The sequence below is a fragment of the Astatotilapia calliptera genome, chromosome 17 (genome assembly GCF_900246225.1).
Source record: "Astatotilapia calliptera chromosome 17, fAstCal1.2, whole genome shotgun sequence".
NCBI classification, from domain to species: domain Eukaryota; kingdom Metazoa; phylum Chordata; class Actinopteri; order Cichliformes; family Cichlidae; genus Astatotilapia; species Astatotilapia calliptera.
Genome location: NC_039318.1, coordinates 24,336,215 through 24,359,591, shown reverse-complemented (window position 1 = coordinate 24,359,591; position 23,377 = coordinate 24,336,215). Strand labels below are relative to the sequence as shown.

Sequence of the window (23,377 nt, the reverse complement as noted above, 5' to 3'; positions counted from 1 at the left end):
TGTCAGGCCTTTTTTTTATAGCATAATTTGTTCATAAAAATTATTTCTGCAAGTGCAAGCCATTCTAGCATTTTCAATGACTTGACATTTAAGTGATGTTTTACAATGGTGTCCCTCATTTAACCTTATACTCAGGAGGTAGCGACTTTCTAAAAAAGTGGCAATCCATTATAGATCCTCCTTCCTTATGTAATGGAAAAAAATCTACTTTTAATGGACTTTATCTTTTGCTCTGATCTATCTGTGCACTGATTTATACTGCATGCAGCGCCATGTTGACCTGTTTGAGCTGAGTGGCAACAACACAAGTACTCCAGCTTATCTGTGTATCTGATAACCAGCTGTGTCATTGAGTTTCCAAGCAATAACCTGTTCAGAAAGAAAATGTCACTATCAGCCTCTGTGTACTGCATGTCATTGTAAATGAATTTATAGTAGCACTTAAAGCTCACCTTCCTAGAACAGGAATATGGTGGTGCCACAGTCTTCGGAAAAGACGATGGCTATATTTGAATGTGCTGATGCCATGATGTAGGTCTTATATGGAATCCAGTTTGTATTTATTTTATACACAGCGTCTTTGCACCGCAAACATTGATCTCACTTCAATTAAATATATTTAAATGAGCTAGTAAAATTAAAATATTGAGATGCTGGTAGTCTGGCTGGTTCGTTTTTATATTTTTTTGTGTGAAGAAACAAAGAAAAATGCATCCCACTGCTCTTTAAGAGGCAAAACACCCATCCTGTAATACCTGGACTATTATGCCTCTACTACCAGGGCTTTGTTGACCTCACTTGGACCTCGTGCATCTTCTCATCAGGTGGAAAAAGCCAGAGAGGGGCTTAACTTCTTAAGGAAGTTAAAGCACACTCACCTCCCTCATCACCTGCTGAGCTGACCCTCTACTGGTCAGCAGTAGAGAACCTTCTGACCTGCTGTTGCACAGCAGGAAACAGGAAAGATCTGAAACAAGTGGTGAGGGCAGCAGAGTGTATTATCGTCTAATATAAATAAGACCTTCCTTTGGTTGTGTTTACAACAGCTGACTGTAAAAGAAAGCTAGTTGTATTATAATGGACCACACCCACCCCAGACATCAGCCTCTGAGGAAAAGATTAAGCTCAATCAGGTCCAAAACTAACAGATAAAAAAAAAAAACAGTTTCTCCCCATTGGCAGTAACCAGTAAGCCCCTCTTCGCTCCCTAAAGCTCTGTTGACCTTTAGCTCTGTTATCTTTATAGTATAGTCTCTTTTTGTCTTTTGCTGTCAAAACAGCTGAAGAGCTACGAAATATTTGTTCTTTGTTGCACGAACAATGACAATAAAGGACTATTCTATCGTATTTCAACACAAAATTACATCTATCGGAAATATTCTGCATGAGACACCTGCCTAAGGTATTTTTTAAATACCAGAACTAATACCAGAAAGCTGAGGCCTGTAGAATGCAGTCATATTGTTTTTGTCACATGTGTACAAAAACCATATTTAAAGTGTTTCTGTATCTGAACTGCAGAACGCGTACCTGTGCCAAGGAAGAGCACCTGGTAGTTGCCGTCAGCGGCCATGACCTGGTCCACAGCCACTGCCGTGTATTTATAATCAGCATTCGTACGAACCACCAGGGGTCTCCTCCCCACCGGATAGATGGCGTTAAACATTACAGGATGGTTGCGGACAAAGGTCACCACATCATCTGGGAACTCCTTTGTTGTCTGAATGTCAGGTGTGAAGGCTCCACCAGGACACTGCAGAAACATAGGGCGGGTTTGAACAGTGCAAAAACAAAATCTCATTCATTCATTTCCACAAGTTCTTTTTCTTTTTATCAATTAATGAAAATTTAAATAAACAGAAAATAGTATTGCAAGTCCTGCTGCAGAGAAAATACCTTACTTATTGTTTAATGGCTTTAAATTGTTTGGAAATGTTATTTAGAATATAAAACAATATGATCATACGCTCATATGTTAGTAATTATCGGTTATCTTATCATATCATGAAAAAGCAATAAAAAATGACTGTCTGGCCTAAATGTAACTTACAGTTCCAGGCCTTGGGTAGGGGATGCGCCCCTGGAATGCAATCCACTGAAAGTTGGGCCCTTCTCTATGAGCGAAGGGCCCGTTGAAGACTGTGAGAATGTCCGCCATGTTGTACACGCACACTGCTGAGCCTTTAAACACGGAGCTGAAACGACATGCACAACCTGGGTGAGACACTGCAACAGGAACCAGTATTCACCATCTCAAGACCCTCCCAGATGAAATATTCTGAGGTTGTTTATTAAGGTCTCCTTTTCTGAGTTGAGCCTGGGTGAACTTGCTGTCACGCTCCGCTGACAACAGCTCACCTATTTCCTCCTCGATGGTCTGATGTGGTTTGGCTCAGCCATTTAAAACCACACTGCTTAACACATAAAAGAGACTTTGTTGAAAAGGCGAACAGAAGCGTATTGTGCAAAGTGGAGAGAGGGAGGAAGAAAGCAGGAATAACACAGAGCTCAGAGACCTCGAGGACCTCAGTGTTTAGTTTGGCTGTTTTTTTTTTGAGCCAGGAGACACTACTGCAGGCTCTACAATCCTGAGGTAACAAGTGGATCGAGGGTTGTGAGAGTGTCACACTTGGTTAAACAAACAGACCCAATTAAAGATCTGACCAGAAGTATCGAGTGATCACTTTTTCAAACTTCCAAATTTGCCTTGTTGCCCTGCTGGCTGTGCTTTCTGCTGGAGGAGAGCAGTTTCAGTAATCAGTTTGTTGAGAACATTTTTTTCAGTTACCACAGAAGCTCATGGATTTTTTCCTTGATCCTCTTTCTTTGTGTTTTTTAGTATTTTCTTTCCTATTATGTCATCCATGTCTTTTCCTCTCTTTCACTTACTGAGGTCCCCTGGGCCATGTATGTGTTCACTGTTTTGGTTTCTATAATTTATTTTCACAGTTTTTGCCTTCATTGACTTTTGTTGGTCAACTTTCTTCCTTCCTGCAGTGTATTTGATTTCTTTTTGTTCTTTTTTTAGTTCTTTTTGGGCCCATTTTAACAACTTAAACACAAACCTAATGATCTTTCACTACTGAACTCCTTGTACATATCTGAAACTGTCTTTAACTTTGTATAATTAAATGAATTTTAATGCTTTTTTAATCCATCCATCCGTCCGTCCATCCATCCTCTTCTGCTCATCTATTTTAAGGTCACAGAGGTGCTGACAGTGTAAAACATACATATAACCTCCACATTGGACAAATGAACTCAAGATCTTCTTGCTGTGAGGCAATAGTGCACCACTGTGCTACCCTGAATGCTGAAATGTTAGACATATATACCATACTGTGGCTATGAAATGAAATGAAAAAAATTATTTCCAGGATTTCAAAAATTAAATAAGTATCTAAAGATTTTTATGTTGTTATTTCTTAAATTTCTGATATTATAAAAATACTCTGTGATATCAGGCTATTGTCTTCCAATATTTTTCTCAGATTTTTTTTTATAATGTGTGTTTATCTAGTTGCTAAAAACCATGGCTGGGTTTCAGCTATTTAAAAAATGCAGTAACTAAATTCTTTGTGCACTCAACAATCCTACAGAGTATGCTTATGGAAGACATCCAACAACATCATGTCATATGAATTCTAACATTCACATGTGCTATAAATGTATCCCTCGCACTTGGTCTGCAACATGGCACAATGCTGCAGAGGATCTTGAGGAAAGAAAATCAAGGAATACCATATGGCCAAACCACCAGGACACTGTAATTGATAGTTCATCATCTGAATAAGCTGTTCTGCCACGTGACACATGATATTTATATGTAAGTGGCCCTTTGACAAGCACATCCCCATCTGCTGATATCCCCTGAATGATTACCATACCTCCGAGGCCTACAGGAATGTTACAGTTGGCTTCATCGGCCTTACCTTGTGGAAGTGAACACGCCAAACACCAACAGGCCCTTGGGCAGATCCGTTTCCAGCAAAAACACACTTTCTATAAGGGAAAACACACAAAGAGAAAAGCACACACCTTCCAGTTTAATACCTTCAGCAAATTCCCCAAATCTCATTTCACATCATCCTACAGATAAAAAGGCCAAAGAGAGATGAATGCCTGATAAATGTACATGTTGACAGATGGAGTCTGGGTCTCAAATGCTACGTGCTGATGTTTGAAATTTGAGGCTAAGGCAAAGAAAGTCCTGGATGTGCTTATAGTTGAATACCAGGTAACCAAAAGCAACAGAACAATTGTTTTGAAACTGGACAAACGGCTGAAATTCTTATCCAGACCAAACATGGGACGTTCCCGGGATTGTTTATGGAGAAAGCAATCTGTTTGAAACCTTGGAACATAAATAGCAAGCTTTTGGAAATTAGCAATCTCTTTGGTTCTCGGCATTATATTTTTCAAACAGTAAAATTTGTTTAAACTTGGTCCGCAGACCATGAAGACCCCGAGCATGAAAATGATGTGTCAAAAGTAATACATTGATAATAACAGGGTGCATTGCTGCAAGTATGTTCTTCTGTTTAACTCACCAAGTTCATCAAAATGGGTTTCCGTGCCATCCTCCTCCACAACTGAACAAACCATCCTGGCTTTAAGAAAGGTGGTCCATTTATTGACCAGGCTGCGCTGTCCGCCAATATCATTCTGCCGACAAAAGCTGCACATAGCAACGCAAAAACACAAAAGAAACTGTGCTGGTTTATTTTGGCAAAAGCAAAAGGGACTTACCGGACACACTCTGGCCACCATGGTGTGGATATTCTTAGTATTTCCACTGTTATCTGTTAGCCTCTCGCGGAAGAAAAAATACAATTTGGAGTCATTGGGGTCTGTTCCATCTGGTATGAGGTGGGCGTCGATGAAAATGGGCTCTGAGTGAAACAGTAAAAAAGGTAAGAGGCCTTCTAGATCTTATTTGTGTGAATTCATACTTTACATAGAAGCTCTGACATGTGCTCACCACTAAGCCACTTAGAGTTGTGCTGATCTGTCCGCACTGCATTTCTCTTGGTTAGGCTCCTGAAGATGGCAGCATCTGTCCCCATGAAGTCAATGTACATGCCTGAGAACAGCTCCTGATCTAGAAGAATGCACACAAGCCCAATCAACAACATTCCCACACAACAATCCTGAAAACATTACCACAATACACATAGAGCCTTGCATGACTTTGGTACATTCAGATGCTTTAGTAATATATTTATACCATTATTATTTTTTGAGAATGAACTCAAACCCAAACGCCTATAGCACTAACGGCACTTACACTCTGCGTGTGTCCTGCTGTTAATAAGCATGTTCCTCACAGCTGCTTCATGCTTTTTAGCATTCCTTTTCTCTCACTTAATCGTCTATCAGTTTCGGACCATATGTTTTGGAGGATGTGGGGCAAGTTAGGGGAGGATTAAGGGTATGTGGCCCGTATCCAAGCCAGCTAGCTAAGGGGTGAGTGTTGACAGTACTCAGACAGCGACACAGGGTCCAAAACATGAGGATTTGGAAATGAAACACAGCTTTTTATTGAGCCCAGACACTGCCTCAGATCTTTAGGGGCTCCGCGTGCTGCATCACTGCTTTCACAGCACTGCCTTTGACCCTGGCTTTGGATTATTCTGCACCCTTCCCTCTGGCTCCCTCCCGGTGATCTCTGACATTGCTCACTGGCTGGCAAAGCTGCTGCTGACATGGCAATACTCAGGTGTCAGAAAGCAGAGCTGAGGGTGGAGTGTTTCGCCTTTAGACATGTCAACAGCAACCAAACACCCCTTGGCCAATCAGAGATCAAAGGAAGGAGAAGTGGAGAAAGGGATGGGTTTAGCCTGACTTGACTGAAGTATTAACCTGGGGATTTCTTGTGTATTAAAATTAAACTACAATTTTAATTCACTTCACTTTTCTAGTGAGAAGGTGTAGGCTACAATGTTTGTTTGAATTCGTAGACCCATTTTTCATAAAAGGAAAATTTTATTTTTATTGCATTTCATATTGTGCAAACTGCATTCTGGATATAAACAACCACATTATATCAGCTCTTTGAAAGCACCTGCACAGAGAGCATCCTCATACAGGCGCATCACGTCTTTAACAGGTAACAATCTGTTTTTGCCTGTTCATGTTTCTAAAGTAGAATCACTGTGGTGTTCATTTTAAAGTCTCTTTGGGCTGGTTTTCATCTTGCTTTTGATGGCCGCTTTGTTTTATAGGAAAAAACTAAAGAAACTGCGTGTCCTCTTTAGGGCAGTCATTTGTTTTGGTGTGTTTGAGTGTAGCCCAATTGGTTAACTGGTAATTATGTATAATGCATTTTGGGTCATTTTATGAAATAACAAAAAAGTAATGTAACAAGTAGTGTAACAATTAATTCCTCCAGCCGAATTACTTTGAAAGTAAAATGATGAGTAATGTGAAATACATTACTTTATTTGAGTAACGTCCCCAACACTGCCCATGGCAAACTGACGTTTGAGGTCAGAAGACACGCTGCTAACTTTAGCAGTGTGCAAGTGACATGGCACATAGCCATGTATATAGAAACTTTAAAGAAAGGTTGGGTATGCACACCAACCTTATAAACAGTACATTTGCATAATGACTGAAACTAGCACCACTGAAGGAACAATGGGCTGGGAGGTCAGTTTCTTCATCATAATTATGCAAATTCTCATGACCATTGATCAACAACTAGTGATCAAAATATTTCCCCCACTTAAAACGCTACGTCCAGATGAACAGAATCAACGTTTGGAGACAAATTAGCTAATCTTGATTAGCTTTTGGAGACTAATTATCTATTGTTGATATTATTTGTTCAATACTTGCTAGCCTCTATGAGCTAGCCTCCTGTTTGAAAAAGTGACGCCAGTTTCAAAGTACCTTCCATCGTATAACTTCTATTTGTTCATTTGTTCAAGGCTCATTTGATTTATTGCCTAAGTAAAATGTTTATCAAGGACTCTTGAACTTCATTTACAGCCAAATAAATAACAATGCAGATTATAACTTAGGGTGTAAACCATAGTCATACGGCTGCATACGAAATGAGCCTGTCTTTGGTCGTCACGTCACAACAAAGGTATAGAAAAAGATTTCCCAGGCAAAAGGTCAGAGTGGCCATCTTTTAAATCTAGTGGCTTATGCATACTCTTGTTTTTGCTTCAAAAAGTTCACTCCAAAACAAAGGAAATGTAATTTTGTGGTGAAAAATAATGTTGTTTTCAGGGGTTTTATAAAAAAACAAGAAAATAGTAGATAGCGATTGAGGCACCTACTGAGCATGACAGAGACTGTATTCACTTGTGGATTGAAGGAGCACCTCCCTTTTCCTGACTCTGTCCTGGAGTCAATGTGAAATACTTGTTCCTGCCACAGAGAAAAAGAGGAAGTCAGACATTTTGGAGACAGTTTTATATGATACGTTCTTCTGTCTTGTGCTCTCTACCGCTATAAAACTGAATATTTGAGTGCAACAGTGTATTTTGCGTCCCACAGAGTAGCCCTGCTCAGAGCCTCCTTTAAGGAGACACAGAGGCTGTCCTGCCCTGGTCTACCTTAACTGCTCCATGTGGGATAGTAAAAGAACATTCCGTTTGGGAGGAGAAGAGGAGGAATTTCCCTGCTTATTTGTTGGACAGCCAACTCCTCTTCTCAGGCGGAAATGCTGCCAAGTTTCAACAGCCTCCTTGCGGCAGACTGGACAGTCCAAGCACCGCAGCAACCTAGGTAAATTATAGCACTTCCTGTCCCATCTTATTTAGATCTTGCCCATGGCGATGGTGCAGCTTCCTTGAATGGGGATGACGTCAGCTAAGCACTGTTATTCCAGGAAAATATGCCTGTTCGCCAAGAGGTTCTGGAAGTGGATAGACTCCATCTGGCAGGTCCTGTCATTAACCTCTACACTGCAAAAAATAGCCATCTTATTAATTTTAAAGCCCCTCTCATCTGAAAAAATGTCTTATTTATTTGTAATTCATTTGGCTCATTGACCTTTGTTAAGCAGCGTTGTTCCAAAAAATTTGCACAAAGATGAAGGGATAAACGTGCAGTTCATCATCCACAAATTATTTGATATTAAGTTCAGATTGTTTTTTTCCTTTTATTAGAAGGAGATCTATAAAGTAATTTTTTTTCAACAAATAAATATGCTATGTGCACTCGTGAAAAAGCAGACTTACGACACCATATAAAGATTTAAAGACTAAATAAAAGATTATTTCCCCGACTAAGACTGACATTTATCGCAGTATGTAATTCACTATGTGTTTTAGGAGTACTTGAAAAACTAAGGCCGAAAAACACTAACACGTGCAAAAAAATCTCGTTAGATCCATTCAACAGGCTGCAGCACGTTCACAACCTAGAGCAAAGGTCCATGATGAGAGCTCACTGTCAGCTTCCCACTACAACAGCTTGTTACACTTAACAGATCACTTTCTTTGAGACACTGACATGTTTGAGTTCAGAAGTTGCAAACATAGCAGTCTGCCTGTCAAACAAAAACCCCAAATGACAAAAGGCCCCGCGGTGAGGAAGGAGCCTGGTTTGCAGCTCTCTCGCTCTGCTTATTAGTGTTTGGCAGCAGCTGACGGTCTGTGGCTGAACGCTGCTCGCTCGGTGAGCACTTTTCTCCTGGAGGGCTTCCCCGCTCTTACTTTCAGGGCTGTGTGGCTGGAGATTAGAGCTCAGAATACAGCCATCCATCCTTGACACTAGACCTCAATTTTCTCTCTCTCAGCCTTAGCATCTCTGCTCTCATGTGGCATCAAATTGACTACATGAAAACTGTGCTCAAAAAAAGTTACGAGATGTATGTTTTTTTTTAACCATAAGTTGACACTTCCAACTCCTAGGAGATCTGCGAAAACAATGTTGTGGTATGATTATAGCCATTTTTTCTCATGCACCAATTGACATCAGCTTAATGTATTTTCCGCACTTAGCGATTCTGAATTTTGCTGTTCTCATTCCAACAGTCAGTAATACAAGGAAAATTCAATTTTCATGTTATTATAGCAATCAATCAAAAACATGTCATGTTGGGTTCAAACCTCTAAATAATTGTACATAATTTGATTTATTGCAAAAAAGGGGTAAACAGACCTCTTGAGGCATTTTTTATGATTACTGTCACACAGTGAATAAGATTCGCTTATTTTCTCTGTGTGCTAGTACTCACACTAATTTCACTCATCGTGCATTGTATTAACAGTCGACTAAAGTTTTCAGGAGCTAAATAAATTACATCATTTTAATTATATTTGCTCAACATAGTTGACACAAGCTTGTTTTGGAAATAACAGAGAAACCAAAACTTCCATAAACTTTACAAAGTGTCCTTAGCCTCACTTGTGCACCATTACAACCCAGTCATTTACAATATATTTACAGATGTACGAGAGTGCTAGACTTTATTTTATTTTTCCACTCTTGAGATCATGTCTGTGTATAATCACTCTGCACAATGAGAATTTTAATCTGTAACAGCTGTTACAGTGCCAGTTGCAATGATCACCTACTCGGTGCTCCCCCAAAACATTTATTCCTTCATGAGTTTGCTTTTCTAATGAAGTGCTTCCTTCATTTATACCCACCTCTGGTCTGCGGCCCCTGTTGACATACACACAGACGGGACTATACGCTCCACTGCCACACATGAACAGATGAGTCCTGTTATAAGGCTGCACCACCCGGATGAAGTTCCCACAGCCGTGCTAGAAAATAAGGATAAACAATGAGAGGCACATGCTAATGTAAGTGATGTAGATTTAAGAGAACAAACGAGACACTTTTTCTCTAAAAAATTCAATTTTGAATTCATAAGCTCTTGCTTAATTTAATGAAATCAGGGATTTAGCATCTGTATCCTTTGCTGATCCAGTAAGAAGAGGCTTTCTGGTATTAAATGTAAGCTAATGTGAACTAACTGACTTTATGACTCTACTTAGAGAGACCTCAAATAAACTAAACTAAATGAAACAACTGAACTGACTCTTTAGACCAGTGGTGTCAAACATGTGGCCTGAGGGCCAAAATTAGCCTAGCAAAGACTTTAATTCTGCCTACTGCCTTTACAATGCGTCCACAGTGAAATAAAGAACAAACAGAAAAATATTTAACAAAAATGTTGTTTTATAATTACAGGGCAGTCTGCGAAATGAGCTATCAAAACTTTTTCTGTAACTTCAAAACATTTTTCTTCCAATTTAAGCACAAAGAGCCATGCTGACTAATTTATTTCATTAAATAGAGCATTATTTCTTTATCATGTACAAAAACTGAGATGTGCTGTTGAAATCACACTTTTCCTTATATTAAGAAATCACAGTGATTTTAATGTGGAGATAAACTTGAGATCAAAGTGTGCTCTATGTGGCCCCTGATGTAAAATAAGTTTGACATTCATGCTTTAGACTGTTCTTTACTTAATTTTAATATTAATTATATCAATAAACAGAGGAAAGGTATGTAGACTAAAGAGATTTTAATACGGTACTATCTTTAATCAAAGGCAGCCTCAAGTGGCCGTGACAGGAACTGCAGTTTTTAGGTCCTACAGCACTGGCTCAGGATTGGTTGTGCCATAAGAAAAGTTGAATGTTTTAACTGATTTTCATTTATAGCCATGGTGCACTTAGTCCCACAGGTATTCATATTTGAAGTTATATTTAATCTTTACAGTTATTACAGCAATAACAAAGATAATCACTGCTGCCTTTTTTTTTAATCCCACAGATTGCACCAGACCAGCCGCTGAGGAGAGACCTAATTCGTGTTATATAGCCAAGGAGACACACAAATAAAGAACCTATTTGTCGCTCTGGAAGTATCTCTTTCCCATATGCGGGAGTAATTCAAACTTATCTCACTGTTGTTGTGACGGTTATAAAATCACATGCTGCACAATAAAAGGATCCCGGAGCTCACAGGTCTGGTATTAAGGGCAGTGGAAAAAACGTGTCAGCGGTATATGTGACATATCTAGGTAAGACTGACTACTACTCTCACTTCATCTCTTCATCTCTGCTTCCACTTTCCAAACCCCACAGCTGTAGGTGTGCTGGACTTTGTGGCTAATTAAGCCCGAGTTTGCAGAAAATGAGTGGAGAAGTGAGGAGAAAGAAGTGGGGAGAAGAACACATGTCCAGGGAGCTGTCAGGAACTTGGCCAAGGCTGCTGGAATGACAGCTGCTGCGGCGCATGGTCACTGCACAAGGCTCCACTGAGAGCGATCAATGCAAAGTAACAAAACTTTTTTTACTGACACACACCCACATCTATCATGTTTCGCACTGTTTTTTCTGTTTTTTTTTTTAAATCTAACTCTCTGTCTGTCTCATCAAATCCTTCTGAGGCCTTTCAAACTCAAATATATATGAGCTATCATGTTTGATTTCATGTTTCCTGATATAAATACAGCCTTCTTTTAAAGTTTATCATTTGACAAAGCAGCAAACAGACTTAATATCCCCCATGATGCTACATGCGTGACCAAGCTTGTGAGAGGGGAGACTGTGTACGAGAGAAAAAAAAAACTGCAGTGTGGTGTAAGAAGAAAAGAAAGGGAGAGATGTTAAAGGAGTTGGAAAAAGTGACCAAGGAAAAATGGTAAGATGGAAACAGAAAGTAAAATCTTTAAAGGAAAACTCGCAGGGATTCAATAAGAAAAGGCATGACAGAAGGGAGAAGAGGCCATCAAGTGGCTCCACACAGAGATGGCTCACCCAAATATTTGTGGTAGCCTGTCTGCAGCAGGCTTGCTATGAGTCAGAGCAGCACAAATCACACCATGACTGGAAACAGCTTTTTTTTCCCTGTATCTGCAACAGCATGTTGAATAAAACCCTGGCTCTGTTAGCCCAGGGCCTGTCAGATGATGCAGAGATGGTGGAGAATGTGTGAAACCATGGAGGACTGGCAGCAGATTGACTCTTTTTTAGTTACATTAAAAATTAGGCCTTTCTTTTGTGTAAAAAGTTAGTTTTTCTCTTTCCATTTGCATGTCCTCAGCCCTGCTGTATATATAGACAACTGTGCGTGCACTTGTTTCAGAACAACCCAATTAGAGGAAAACAGATGCGGAGGAGGAATAAATTGACTCTCGCTGTATGTCTTCATTAAACCTTGTTGTAGCTAACAAGTGCTTCTCAGAACCAGGGTGGCTTATGAAATATCTGCGTCAATAAGCTTTGAGTCTGTTTTTTTTTATTTTTTATTTTTACACTGATCCGTGGCATTTCAATCGCCTCCACACCTCGATCTTGCACTGACTAACTGTGACGATGCCACAAGGACTCCAGGCCAGGCGGTGACCCTGCAGACATCTGCTGCTTGATAGAAATACAGTTGGATCTGACGCAAACTCACAGATGCGAGAGGGAAATCCCAGGAGGCAACTTCCGCTGCAGACCCACTTGGAGGAGCGGATCTTGGAACAGCTGACTAAACCTTTAGTCAAGATTAGGGGTGTCAAACTCATTTTAGGTTGTGGGCCGCATACAGCTCAGTCTGGTCTTAAGTAGCCTGTGCCAGCAAAACTATTGCTCAGTAACCTATAAAATTCTTCATGTTCTTTTAGTGTGAAGGAGTTTAACAACACGTCTTAAGAAAAAGAAGAGTAATTTGTCCCAGTTTTAATGACACTGTAGTAAATCAAAGAAACCCTGTCATGTTGACTCTTTGGGCCCAACTTTGTTAAATAGGATAGCTCATTATCTGTATTTTGTCCTGTAATTATCATAACTCAGACAAAGAAAATACGTAGAAGTGCTGCAAAGGAAACCAAGGAAATTGTACAGCAGGTAGTGAAAAAACTAAACAAGAAAAAAACCCTTTTTTTTTTTCAAAGCGGTAATAGGACAACAGGGGGTTTGGGAGGTCTAGATTGATTCTTGTCCACCAAATATAATAATAAGGAGCTTTTTTTTTTGGCCTTAATTCTTGTCAAAGGGAAACAACTTTCTTCTTTCTTTATTTGTGCATTTACATTCAATTTGACAAATAAAGAAATAAAGCTTTCAATGAAAAATATAAGCAAAAGTATGTTTTTCTAATCATACTTTAACTGTTCTTATTGTGGGACACTGACAGATTTAATGCTGAATGATCCAAAAATGTTTAAAAATGACCGTTATGGGATTATGATAAACAAAACTAAATATTACATTTATTGTTTAGCTAGATAGTGATATAACTGAATTTGAGCTAAAGGGTGCTAAAGAAGCTAAATAACTTCTAAATAAGCTACCTTTTTTAGTTAGCATTGGGGATTTAGTTATGAATTATTAGCGGTGTGGCTACCTTGTACTAACTAGCTGTCTGCTAGCAATGTTAGGCTTCTTGTAGGTCACTAATTTCACTTCTTAAATGTTTTTGTAGTGTTGGTTCTTAATATGGCAAATAATATGGTGTGCTGTAACGTTAATTTCATTTACATACTGTCGGACTGATTAACAGATCAGTGATGTGTGTGACCCATCTTTGATCTACAGGGAGTGCAGAATTATTAGGCAAATGAGTATTTTGTCCACATCATCCTCTTCATGCATGTTGTCTTACTCCAAGCTGTATAGGCTCGAAAGCCTACACCAATTAAGCATATTAGGTGATGTGCATCTCTGTAATGAGAAGGGGTGTGGTCTAATGACATCAACACCCTATATCAGGTGTGCATAATTATTAGGCAACGTCCTTTCCTTTGGCAAAACGGGTTAAAAGAAGGACTTGACAGGCTCAGAAAAGTCAAAAATAGTGAGATATCTTGCAGAGGGATGCAGCAGTCTCAAAATTGCAAAGCTTCTGAAGCGTGATAATCGAACAATCAAGCGTTTCATTCAAAATAGTCAACAGGGTCGCAAGAAGCGTGTGGAAAAACCAAGGCGCAAAATAACTGCCCATGAACTGAGAAAAGTCAAGCGTGCAGCTGCCAAGATACCACTTGCCACCAGTTTGGCCATATTTCAGAGCTGCAACATCACTGGAGTGCCCAAAAGCACAAGGTGTGCAATACTCAGAGACATGGCCAAGGTAAGAAAGGCTGAAAGACGACCACCACTGAACAAGACACACAAGCTGAAACGTCAAGACTGGGCCAAGAAATATCTCAAGACTGGTTTTTCTAAGGTTTTATGGACTGATGAAATGAGAGTGAGTCTTGATGGGCCAGATGGATGGGCCCGTGGCTGGATTGGTAAAGGGCAGAGAGCTCCAGTCCGACTCAGACGGCAGCAAGGTGGAGGTGGAGTACTGGTTTGGGCTGGTATCATCAAAGATGAGCTTGTGGGGCCTTTTCGGGTTGAGGATGGAGTCAAGCTCAACTCCCAGTCCTACTGCCAGTTTCTGGAAGACACCTTCTTCAAGCAGTGGTACAGGAAGAAGTCTGCATCCTTCAAGAAAAACATGATTTTCATGCAGGACAATGCTCCATCACACGCGTCCAAGTACTCCACAGCGTGGCTGGCAAGAAAGGGTATAAAAGAAGAAAAACTAATGACATGGCCTCCTTGTTCACCTGATCTGAACCCCATTGAGAACCTGTGGTCCATCATCAAATGTGAGATTTACAAGGAGGGAAAACAGTACACCTCTCTGAACAGTGTCTGGGAGGCTGTGGTTGCTGCTGCACGCAATGTTGATGGTGAACAGATCAAAACACTGACAGAATCCATGGATGGCAGGCTTTTGAGTGTCCTTGCAAAGAAAGGTGGCTATATTGGTCACTGATTTGTTTTGGTTTTGTTTTTGAATGTCAGAAACGTATATTTGTGAATGTGGAGATGTTATATTGGTTTCACTGGTAAAAATAAATAATTGAAATGGGTATATATTTGTTTTTTGTTAAGTTGCCTAATAATTATGCACAGTAATAGTCACCTGCACACACAGATATCCCCCTAAAATAGCTAAAATTAAAAACTACTTCCAAAAACATTCAGCTTTGATATTAATGAGTTTTTTGGGTTCATTGAGAACATGGTTGTTGTTCAATAATAAAATTATTCCTCAAAAATACAACTTGCCTAATAATTCTGCACTCCCTGTATAGCTACATCTTGCTAACCAAACTTAATGTTGCTAACTGCTAAATTAACGCTTCGTATTGTTGTTAAAATTTGGTCACTGCTGGTGCCAAAAACCCCAACATGGTGATACGCACAACACTAAACTCAAAGCTTCAAAACACAGGGTGATGTTATGGTGACCAAAGCTATCTTTTATATAGAGTCTTTGTATTTAGCTGAATGCTAAAAACATGTAAATGAACAACATGCAATCTATGCTGTAATGTGTTATTACAGTAGTGGGAGTCTAAAATAAATCAAGAAATCAAAGAGGTTTAATCTCCTTACTGTAGGGTCCTTGCCTGCCATTTGGCATTCTTCTATTTTGGTTGTTGAAGCAGGCCAAAACAGCTGATGGTTAGAAAAAAAAAAAGGCACATCAGTTAAATTAGCGACTAACAGATTGAAAGAGGCGTAACATCAATATGCTCATGAGGTTTCATTATATCCTAAGTACATGGGCAAAAAAACACTGTGCAAAATGAGTACAATGAATGCTCGGACATTTTTTAGTTTCCACACAAGTCTCGGTGTCAGTGATTACAGCTTGCTATCATCTGTGGAAATGTGTGTTTTCAAACCCGGGAGAGGTGCTTAAAGGTCGCTCTCAATGAATATATCAAGCAATTTACTTGACAAAAATGGATGCGGTGCAGCACTCTCTGGGGGAACCTAAATGCTTTCCCATCTGTTTATGCACTTCATGCCTGTCAATTACACAGAAGATGATTCCTTCGCTGCATGCGGAATTAGTTATAAGTGAGCATGAGCGTTTTTATGGCTATTTTGAAAAACCCTTAAAGTGTACGGAGGATAGCAAATGCATGGTAATTTGCACACACATTACAATAATATCCTCAGCAGTGGTGTTGTGTTGTCTCTTACACAGTGTTTTTACATAACATTCATGTTTTCTTCTTTGTGCCTGTGAGAAAAAAAAATAGCGCACCATGATACCAACGCTGCAATGGCATAAAGCGTTTCTGTTTAACTGCAACAATAAGCATCTGCTGACCTTAAGTGTGCCATGGGTGATGTTGTTGATGTCCATGGAGAGAACATGGTCCTTGCAGCCCACATACATCCTGTCCTGGTCCTCATCCATCTGCAGCAGCCTGTAGTCCATGGCTTTGTCTGATATACTATAATGTTCAAATGACTCAGAGGCCTGCAGGTCTAAAAGGCACACAGAGAAAGCTGACTAAGTATAACATACAAATAAGCTTGTTTAAACACTGTCATAGGAGAAGCTTTTCCCAATTCTACTAAATTAAACACAGAGAGAGACAGATACATACAAGCCCACACTGATCTCTTGTGTCCACACCGGCGCCTCAAGGATCCAAAAAGAAAACTTTTTAACATTTGGAATCAGTTTCTTAAACACACCTTATAAAAGATAACCACAGCTGCTGCAAAATATTTGCTTCAAATGCACTTCTAAGTAGCACAGAAGGTTGCTAGAAGCATCAAACTGCTTAACATTAACATTCATAATCTCTCTTCTTTGTATTAGAAACATGTGCAGTAGGGGCAATTGTTGATATAGAGAGGGCTGCAGTAAAGTCCACGCAAGGTAACGCCTAGATAAGATCACATGCCAGACGTTTACAGTGGAGACCCAAACAGACTTGAGGCCGAAGAAGCAAAACCCAACGTCTGAAATCACTCAGATCTTTGGATTTAGAAGTCTCAAATGCTGTTTTGTGACTATATCAACTGATTTAACTTAGAGGGGGAGAGGTTCATATTCATTGAAAGGGTATGTGGGAGCAGTGTGCGGTTTTGTACAGCTGCAAAGGGGGAGCTGGGGAAAGGAGTGTTTAAGGAGCAGGGCCAGTATGAGCTGAGTTGTTGTGCTGTGCTAATCTATCCGGTCGAATGCTGGCTGCTAGGACTTGGGCTGCCACACATACCAACCATGCTGAGGGAACACCAGGCCTGTGCATTACTAAGGATTAGTCATTTGTTAATTTTATGAACTGTATGTGCTCTAAAAGTGTTGAGCAATGTCAAACGTCCGTGTGGTTGGGTGTAAATAAAGACGTTACTTCAGCAGTCCTGCCTGAGGTTGAAGCTAAGCTCAGGGATACCACAGTTGTCGTGCTTTGGGTTTTGAGTTTTTGGCTTCTTTTTTATGTTTTTTTGGTTTGATTAGGATTCTGCATTGTTGGAATTTAGCTTTCTATCCACAGTTATTTCTTTTACATCTCTTCCTGATGCTTCATACAAGTTCCTTCTAGTGTTGTTATTCCATGTCCTCGGTTCTTAGCTTCTGTTCCTGAGATCCTTATTTCCTGCTAGATCCAGATTTCCTGCTCTGCAGATGCTTTGAACTTTTTGTACTCTTGCAAGTTAACCCTTATGATGTTAACAGCATTAAAGCTGTTTTCAGAGTTTATTCCTTTTCCCCTGAGCCCTGCTTTCACACGCTGCCTTCCCCACAGACAGCCTTTGACATCTGGAGTAGCAGCTCCTTTTAAAGGTCACTACAATGATTTCACTTTACATAATATCAGAATAAAAAAAACAAAACCCTTAACTTCCTCAACCACAGACGACATATACAAAGTAGACAGAGCCACCATAATGCCACCTGTTGGTTTATGTCAGGGGTAGGCAACTGCAGGCCTCGAGTGCCGGTGTCCTGCAGGTTTTAGATGTCCTTGAACACAGCTGATTTAAATGGCTAAATTACCTCCTCAACATGTCTTGAAGTTCTCCAGAGGCCTAGTAATAAACTTATCATTTGATTCAGGTGTGTTGACCCAGGGTGAGATCTAAAACCTGCAGGACAGCGGCACTTGAGGCCTGGAGTTGCCTACCCCTGAGGTTTATGTACACCGATTCTGAAACCCATAGTTTAGCAATTTGGCACATTGGGTTTTGAAACCAATAATAATAACCAAGCACTGGATCTGATTGACAAATCCAGGATATGGCAAGCTTTAATATTAGGGATTTGTGAATCACCAGCCAAAATAAGGCTTTCTCTAATTGGCTGGATGCTGTATTAAACAACTTGAATAAAGTAATAGAATGAATGAATGAATGAAGTCATCATGAAAGTGTTTATTGAGGTCATAAATCCCATGAGGAGTAGAATCATCATTGTACAAGAGGAATGTTTTTGCAATTAAATGAATTGCCTCCTGTTGGACATTTCCCTATTGGCTCCTATTTTTTGTATGCAGTCTTTGGTTGGTTTCGCTGTAAATCTACTGTTTACAAGTTCAATCCCAGTTTGCTGGATCATCAACTGTCACTTAAAATGGAGAAGGCCATTAGTACTACAGAGAACCAGGGTAGCTCTATGTCTATCTTTTATGTACACTCTGTGGTCACAACTTGGCACTTTCACTCCTCTAAAACAGTTTTAGATTTTATGGCTCATAAAATGGTGCAAACTTGAAATCACTTTCCCCCCCCCTAGTCTGAACATCGAGGACTGGAGAACAAATGACCACTGAAATGAATCTCACTATAATGTATCAGTAAAGATCTATGATTTTTCACTTAACTTTAATCAACACAGTTAAAGGAAAGCTGTGAGCACAGTGCACATGTTCAAGGCAGATGCCGCATGCGGGTATGTTTAAATGCATAGAGTATGGAAAAGTCTTCCTACAGACTCTTTTCTACTCATTAAAAGTGAACATTGTTCAGATGCGCACAAAGTAAACCTTCTCAGACAGTTATTTTCAGCCTATTTGCTCCAGAGATAAAGAATTCTCAACCATACCATCAAAGGCCTTCACTGTCGAAGCCAAACTCATGCATATTTATCACTTTTTCAATCTTCACTGAGAGCAGGGGGTATGGGGGTGGGAGTGCGGGTCACTGTAGATCTACACCCTCCATTTCCTTCCTTCTATTGACCCTTTCTGAGCTCTCTTTGCATTCCCTCCTCTAATCAACAAACAGGTTGTCTATACTTTGCTCCATTGCCTTCGGCTAAAGTCACATTTTCATTATTGTGTGACATATGCTTTTGAGGCTGGAGCCTTTCATCTCAAAGGAGAGTGGCTGTTCTGTGGCACCCCTCGCTCTCATCCCAGGCTGTTGTTTGGTGCGTTGGCCACGTAAAAAAGCCTGGAGTATTTAACTTTAAATAAAGACGAGTTAACCACTTCAGTCACAGGCGAGTTTCCCACGACTCTTCGCTCTCTATTCCAACTATGTTTAGGTAAATTGCCTTACATGGTTAATGTCTTGAAGTGGGAGAGCTGGGTATTTTTAAACATTGTATCATCCGAGTGAGAGCATCGTCTGGTGCCTAATGAAGAACAGGCACATGAACACGACAGTGTTTTTACCTGACTTATGAGAAACCAAATTAGGAGGGAAGGTGTCCTGTCAAGAAGATTTGTGTTTAATGAAAGAAAAACTTTTAGGATCACGCTTCAAAGCAACCATAAGGATAGCATCGTAGATAGCATCACAGAGTGAGCTCTGTGCGGAGGTAATATTCTTCTAATGCTGAAAAGGCTAATGATGTTACACGCTCTGCTCTGGCACAGTGCAAGCCACCAAGGGTGAAAGACTAATTAACAGCTAATTAAAAACAGGCAGGATTCCAGATTATTTAAAAACAAAAACAAAACAACAACATTATATTAATCTCCTGAAATAGTTTCTTGGATGATATTCTAGAAAGACCTAAATATTCTTCAAGATCTTAGTTTTGTGGAGCATAAAAGTGGCAGCTGTATTTAAAACATGCAGCTCTTCACAATGGAGGGACTAAGTAGGGGTTTAGGTTTTACAGTCATACATTATAGCCTATCCAGGCAAGAATAATCTCAGTGGTTGAGTTAAACCTCAGTGGGTGGAAACTAAAGGATCAGTTATGTTAGTTGTGGCCTTTAAAAAGAGTAGAGGTGGCGAGGAGAAGAAGAAAGACAAGTATATGAAGTTTGGACAATCCAGGGTTATTATATTTAAACTAGCCATAACTAACAAAGACAAGATTTAACTGCTATAGAAGCTGATTTATTCAGGACAAAAGGTAATTTTCTTATGTGTGGCATGTCTGGTATGCTAACAAATGTGTTAGACTACCAATTTACCAATTTAGACTCCCCAATAAACCTAACCATGTCTTTGGACCGTGGGAGCTAGCCGGACTACATGGAAGCACAGAGAAAACATGGCAGCAAACACACACACAGAATCCACAACCCACCAGGAGGTTCAAACCCACAACCTCCATGGTATAAAAACAAGAATCCTAACTACTGCACCACCATGCCACCATTTATATCAGCATTCACATTTTTTGCTTAAGTAAGCTAATGTTAGCCAACATGTACAAATATGGTCTTATTTAACAAAGCCACCAATAACAAACTAGTCTATGCTTACTAGGATTTTGGGAACATTTAACTGTATCCCACACTTTTTCTTTAAAAAAAATCAGAAGTTAAAAATTTCTAATACTGCTGAACAGTCGGAGTTTACATTGAAAGATTTAATAGTGTATTTTTTTTTTATAAAGTCTGGAGAATATCTTTAACTTAACAATTTGAAATGTTACAAATCTTGATACAATTGACATCAAAACAAAGATTATTCGTAAAATAAAGGCAAATTAACTGAAAACCTAACCGGACCTCATCTAGTTCTCATATTTTCCAGTTGATTTTTTGAGTGCCTTCCCCATCTAATCGAAAATTATTTATTAATGTCTCCTGTGAAAACCAGGTTTGACCAATTTTTGACACTGCTTCAGTCTCACTGACACTAATAAGATGAAGAACTCCTGTTCTTTCTGACAGAACCTTTCCAGAACATTCCACAAAGAGAACGAATTGTTCGGACGGGCGGGGTCTCGGTAAAACAACTGTTTAATATTATGGTGAACTTTGTAGTGTTTTGTCAGTGGGGGGAAACGGGAGACTTTCATGTTCCCTCGTGAAGGTGGAAGACCAGTTAAGCCTGGTGCTGAGACGGGACGCAGCAGGGGTGTGTCACATGGATCCGGCCTATTCAGCTAGAGACAAACTGAAACCCTCTGGAGCCTGCATACCTTTGGATCCAGTATCTTCTCTGTGCTCTGCTTTCAATCTCATATAAACACACGAGTCACGCCTGCAGTGCTGCAGCGTTGTGGACCAGCATTTAAAGTTCAAATTGCCAGATGGTGCACCTGCTCTGTCAGGGAGAGAGGGCTGCTCTGAACAGTCAAGGATTTCCAGAGTCATTTAGTACATTCATTGGGACCCAGTGTTTACAGAATTAGCACCAGCTCATAACCTGTGTACGAGGCATCCGTAGACCTCCCAAGGACCCCTTCAGTCCACTGAGGCATTATATCAAGTTCTTTTTTTTTTTTTGACAACACGACTCTTCTTGTTTTAATCAAAACAGAAAACAGAAGTTGGAGGACAACTGCATTGTTTTCTATGTCCAAGATGACGAAATCCCCTGGATCACATGTGGTTCTTTTGTTGTGGTTTTATTGGCGTTCTTAGTTGTTGAGATCACACAAATACTGAGAGGCAAGAGTGTCAAGACTGGTTGTTTACACAGTTACTGAAGCATGACCGAGACACTTGTTGGAGGTTCAAGGTTTACATTTTCTAACTGGTTTATGCACGAAAGACAGAATACATTGGAAGGATTGGGGAGCTGCATTTTTAAATATTTCTTGAAAAGGGCTAAGGGCGTGAACCACGCTTTTAATGATAAGAAATTAAAAAAAGCTGAATTAATGGGGATGATGAAATGGCTTTATCTTTTTTTTTGTTCTTGTTTTTTTTCTTTTCCTCTTAATCTGCAATGATGACACCAGCAAACAAAGACAGAGGAACTGGGTCTGGAAATACTGACAGCTGGTGGGTTTTCTATTATGTATGTAGGCAGGTGGGTTATGCACTTCCCCATGGATGTAACACCAGCCCCCTGTGTCCTGGTTATGACTTTGAGCTTTGACTCATAGTGCCCTATGGCCTAGATGGAAGACCAATTTTAATAGAATTCATCCTGATCGGTCGGATGGACAGTGGGGTTAGCGGAAAAGGAAAACTAGTGCCGGGAAAGCTGAGACTATCTCTGTGACATCTCTTTTTTTCATGAAGTGGCCTAGCAGAAGAAGACCCAACAAAAGGCTTTTGTTCAGTTGAGAAACCCCAGTAGTCCTCCAATATTAAACAACAGATTACTTCCTGGTCATCATATAAGCAGAAAATACTCTTCATGTATTGATAGATGAGGTTTAATGCATTACAATTAAAAGAAAAAAAACCTACATTAACTTAATTTTACTGCTTAACTTTATCTGTTTAAAAGAGAATTTGATTTTGCATCACCTTTAGAGAGTTAGTGGACTAAAACAAAGGTCTCCATTTTATTTTGAAACTCCATAAAGAATATGGCTCATATTTTTGGAGGTTCAAAAAAAAAAAGGAGAACTTTGTTTCTTGCCAGAAGACTCCCCCACCCCTTTTCTTTGAAGGATATCTGAAACAACTACAAGCTGTGATCAGTGTGGCAGTTAATTCAGCCTCTTCTAAGCTGTGATTGTTCATGGGCACAGGGTCCAGTGCAATAACCCAGATAGGTATCCCACAGGGTAACGAAATGAACATCCCTTTTTCTGTGACTGGTGAAAAACGTAGAAGAAATAGAAAGAAAGTGTGTGTAAAATGAAGTGACCTGCCATTGTGTCCCTGTTGGTTGTATAGCAGCAATCAAAACCCAGAAGAGGAAGTTGTGCTGCACAATTCATTTTTTTTCTTCTGTTGTCATTACATATCCAGGAGAGGAAATGTAACAGCCACCATGAATCTTCTCTCAGGTTTTAAATCCACAAGACTTTCCGATACAATTGCCCCCCAAAAGTGCGTGAGATATCAGATATGCGAGTTTTAAAGCAGTGACTCCAGAAGAAAACAATGCTTCCATGGTTCTGGTTGCGGATAATAATACAAGAAGTGGTCTGTTGTAATGTGGCATCATAAAAATTAGAACTTCACAGTGGCTGGAAAATATGTGAGATGTTTATGAGAGAGGCATTTGTAATGTTGGACCGCCTGGTTTCAGATTTTAGGAGCTGGTGCCAACTCACTCAGCTGGTGTCGCTTCATGCAGCCTTAGGGATCTTCATCCAGTTTGATAGGAAATAGAAACAGCGTGGTGTCACGATTCATTTTAAAAGGAAGGCTGTAACTTGTTTGAGTCATCAGATACGGGAGTTACGTCGTAAAAATCCATCGGCAGGTACTTTTATGTCCACACGACAAGGTGGTAAAATCAGCATGGGAGAACAATATCGGATTATTCTGTCAGGATGTTAGCTT

General features: G+C 39.9%; 1 protein-coding gene across 4 annotated transcripts in view; it reads right to left on the bottom strand.

Moving 5' to 3' along the window:
- sema3c (sema domain, immunoglobulin domain (Ig), short basic domain, secreted, (semaphorin) 3C) overlaps window positions 1-23,377 on the bottom strand; it is a 45,104-nt gene that overhangs the window by 8,789 nt on the left and 12,938 nt on the right. For all 4 annotated transcript variants that reach the window (XM_026146468.1, XM_026146469.1, XM_026146472.1 and 1 more), the window contains exons 3-12: window positions 16,093-16,253; window positions 15,366-15,428; window positions 9,612-9,731; window positions 7,290-7,380; window positions 4,982-5,101; window positions 4,750-4,892; window positions 4,551-4,665; window positions 3,933-4,002; window positions 2,051-2,195; window positions 1,531-1,753 (exon numbers count right to left, since the gene is read on the bottom strand). In XM_026146468.1, coding sequence (XP_026002253.1) covers window positions 1,531-1,753; window positions 2,051-2,195; window positions 3,933-4,002; window positions 4,551-4,665; window positions 4,750-4,892; window positions 4,982-5,101; window positions 7,290-7,380; window positions 9,612-9,731; window positions 15,366-15,428; window positions 16,093-16,253 — 1,251 coding nt within the window. The remainder of the gene's footprint in view (window positions 1-1,530; window positions 1,754-2,050; window positions 2,196-3,932; window positions 4,003-4,550; window positions 4,666-4,749; window positions 4,893-4,981; window positions 5,102-7,289; window positions 7,381-9,611; window positions 9,732-15,365; window positions 15,429-16,092; window positions 16,254-23,377) is intronic.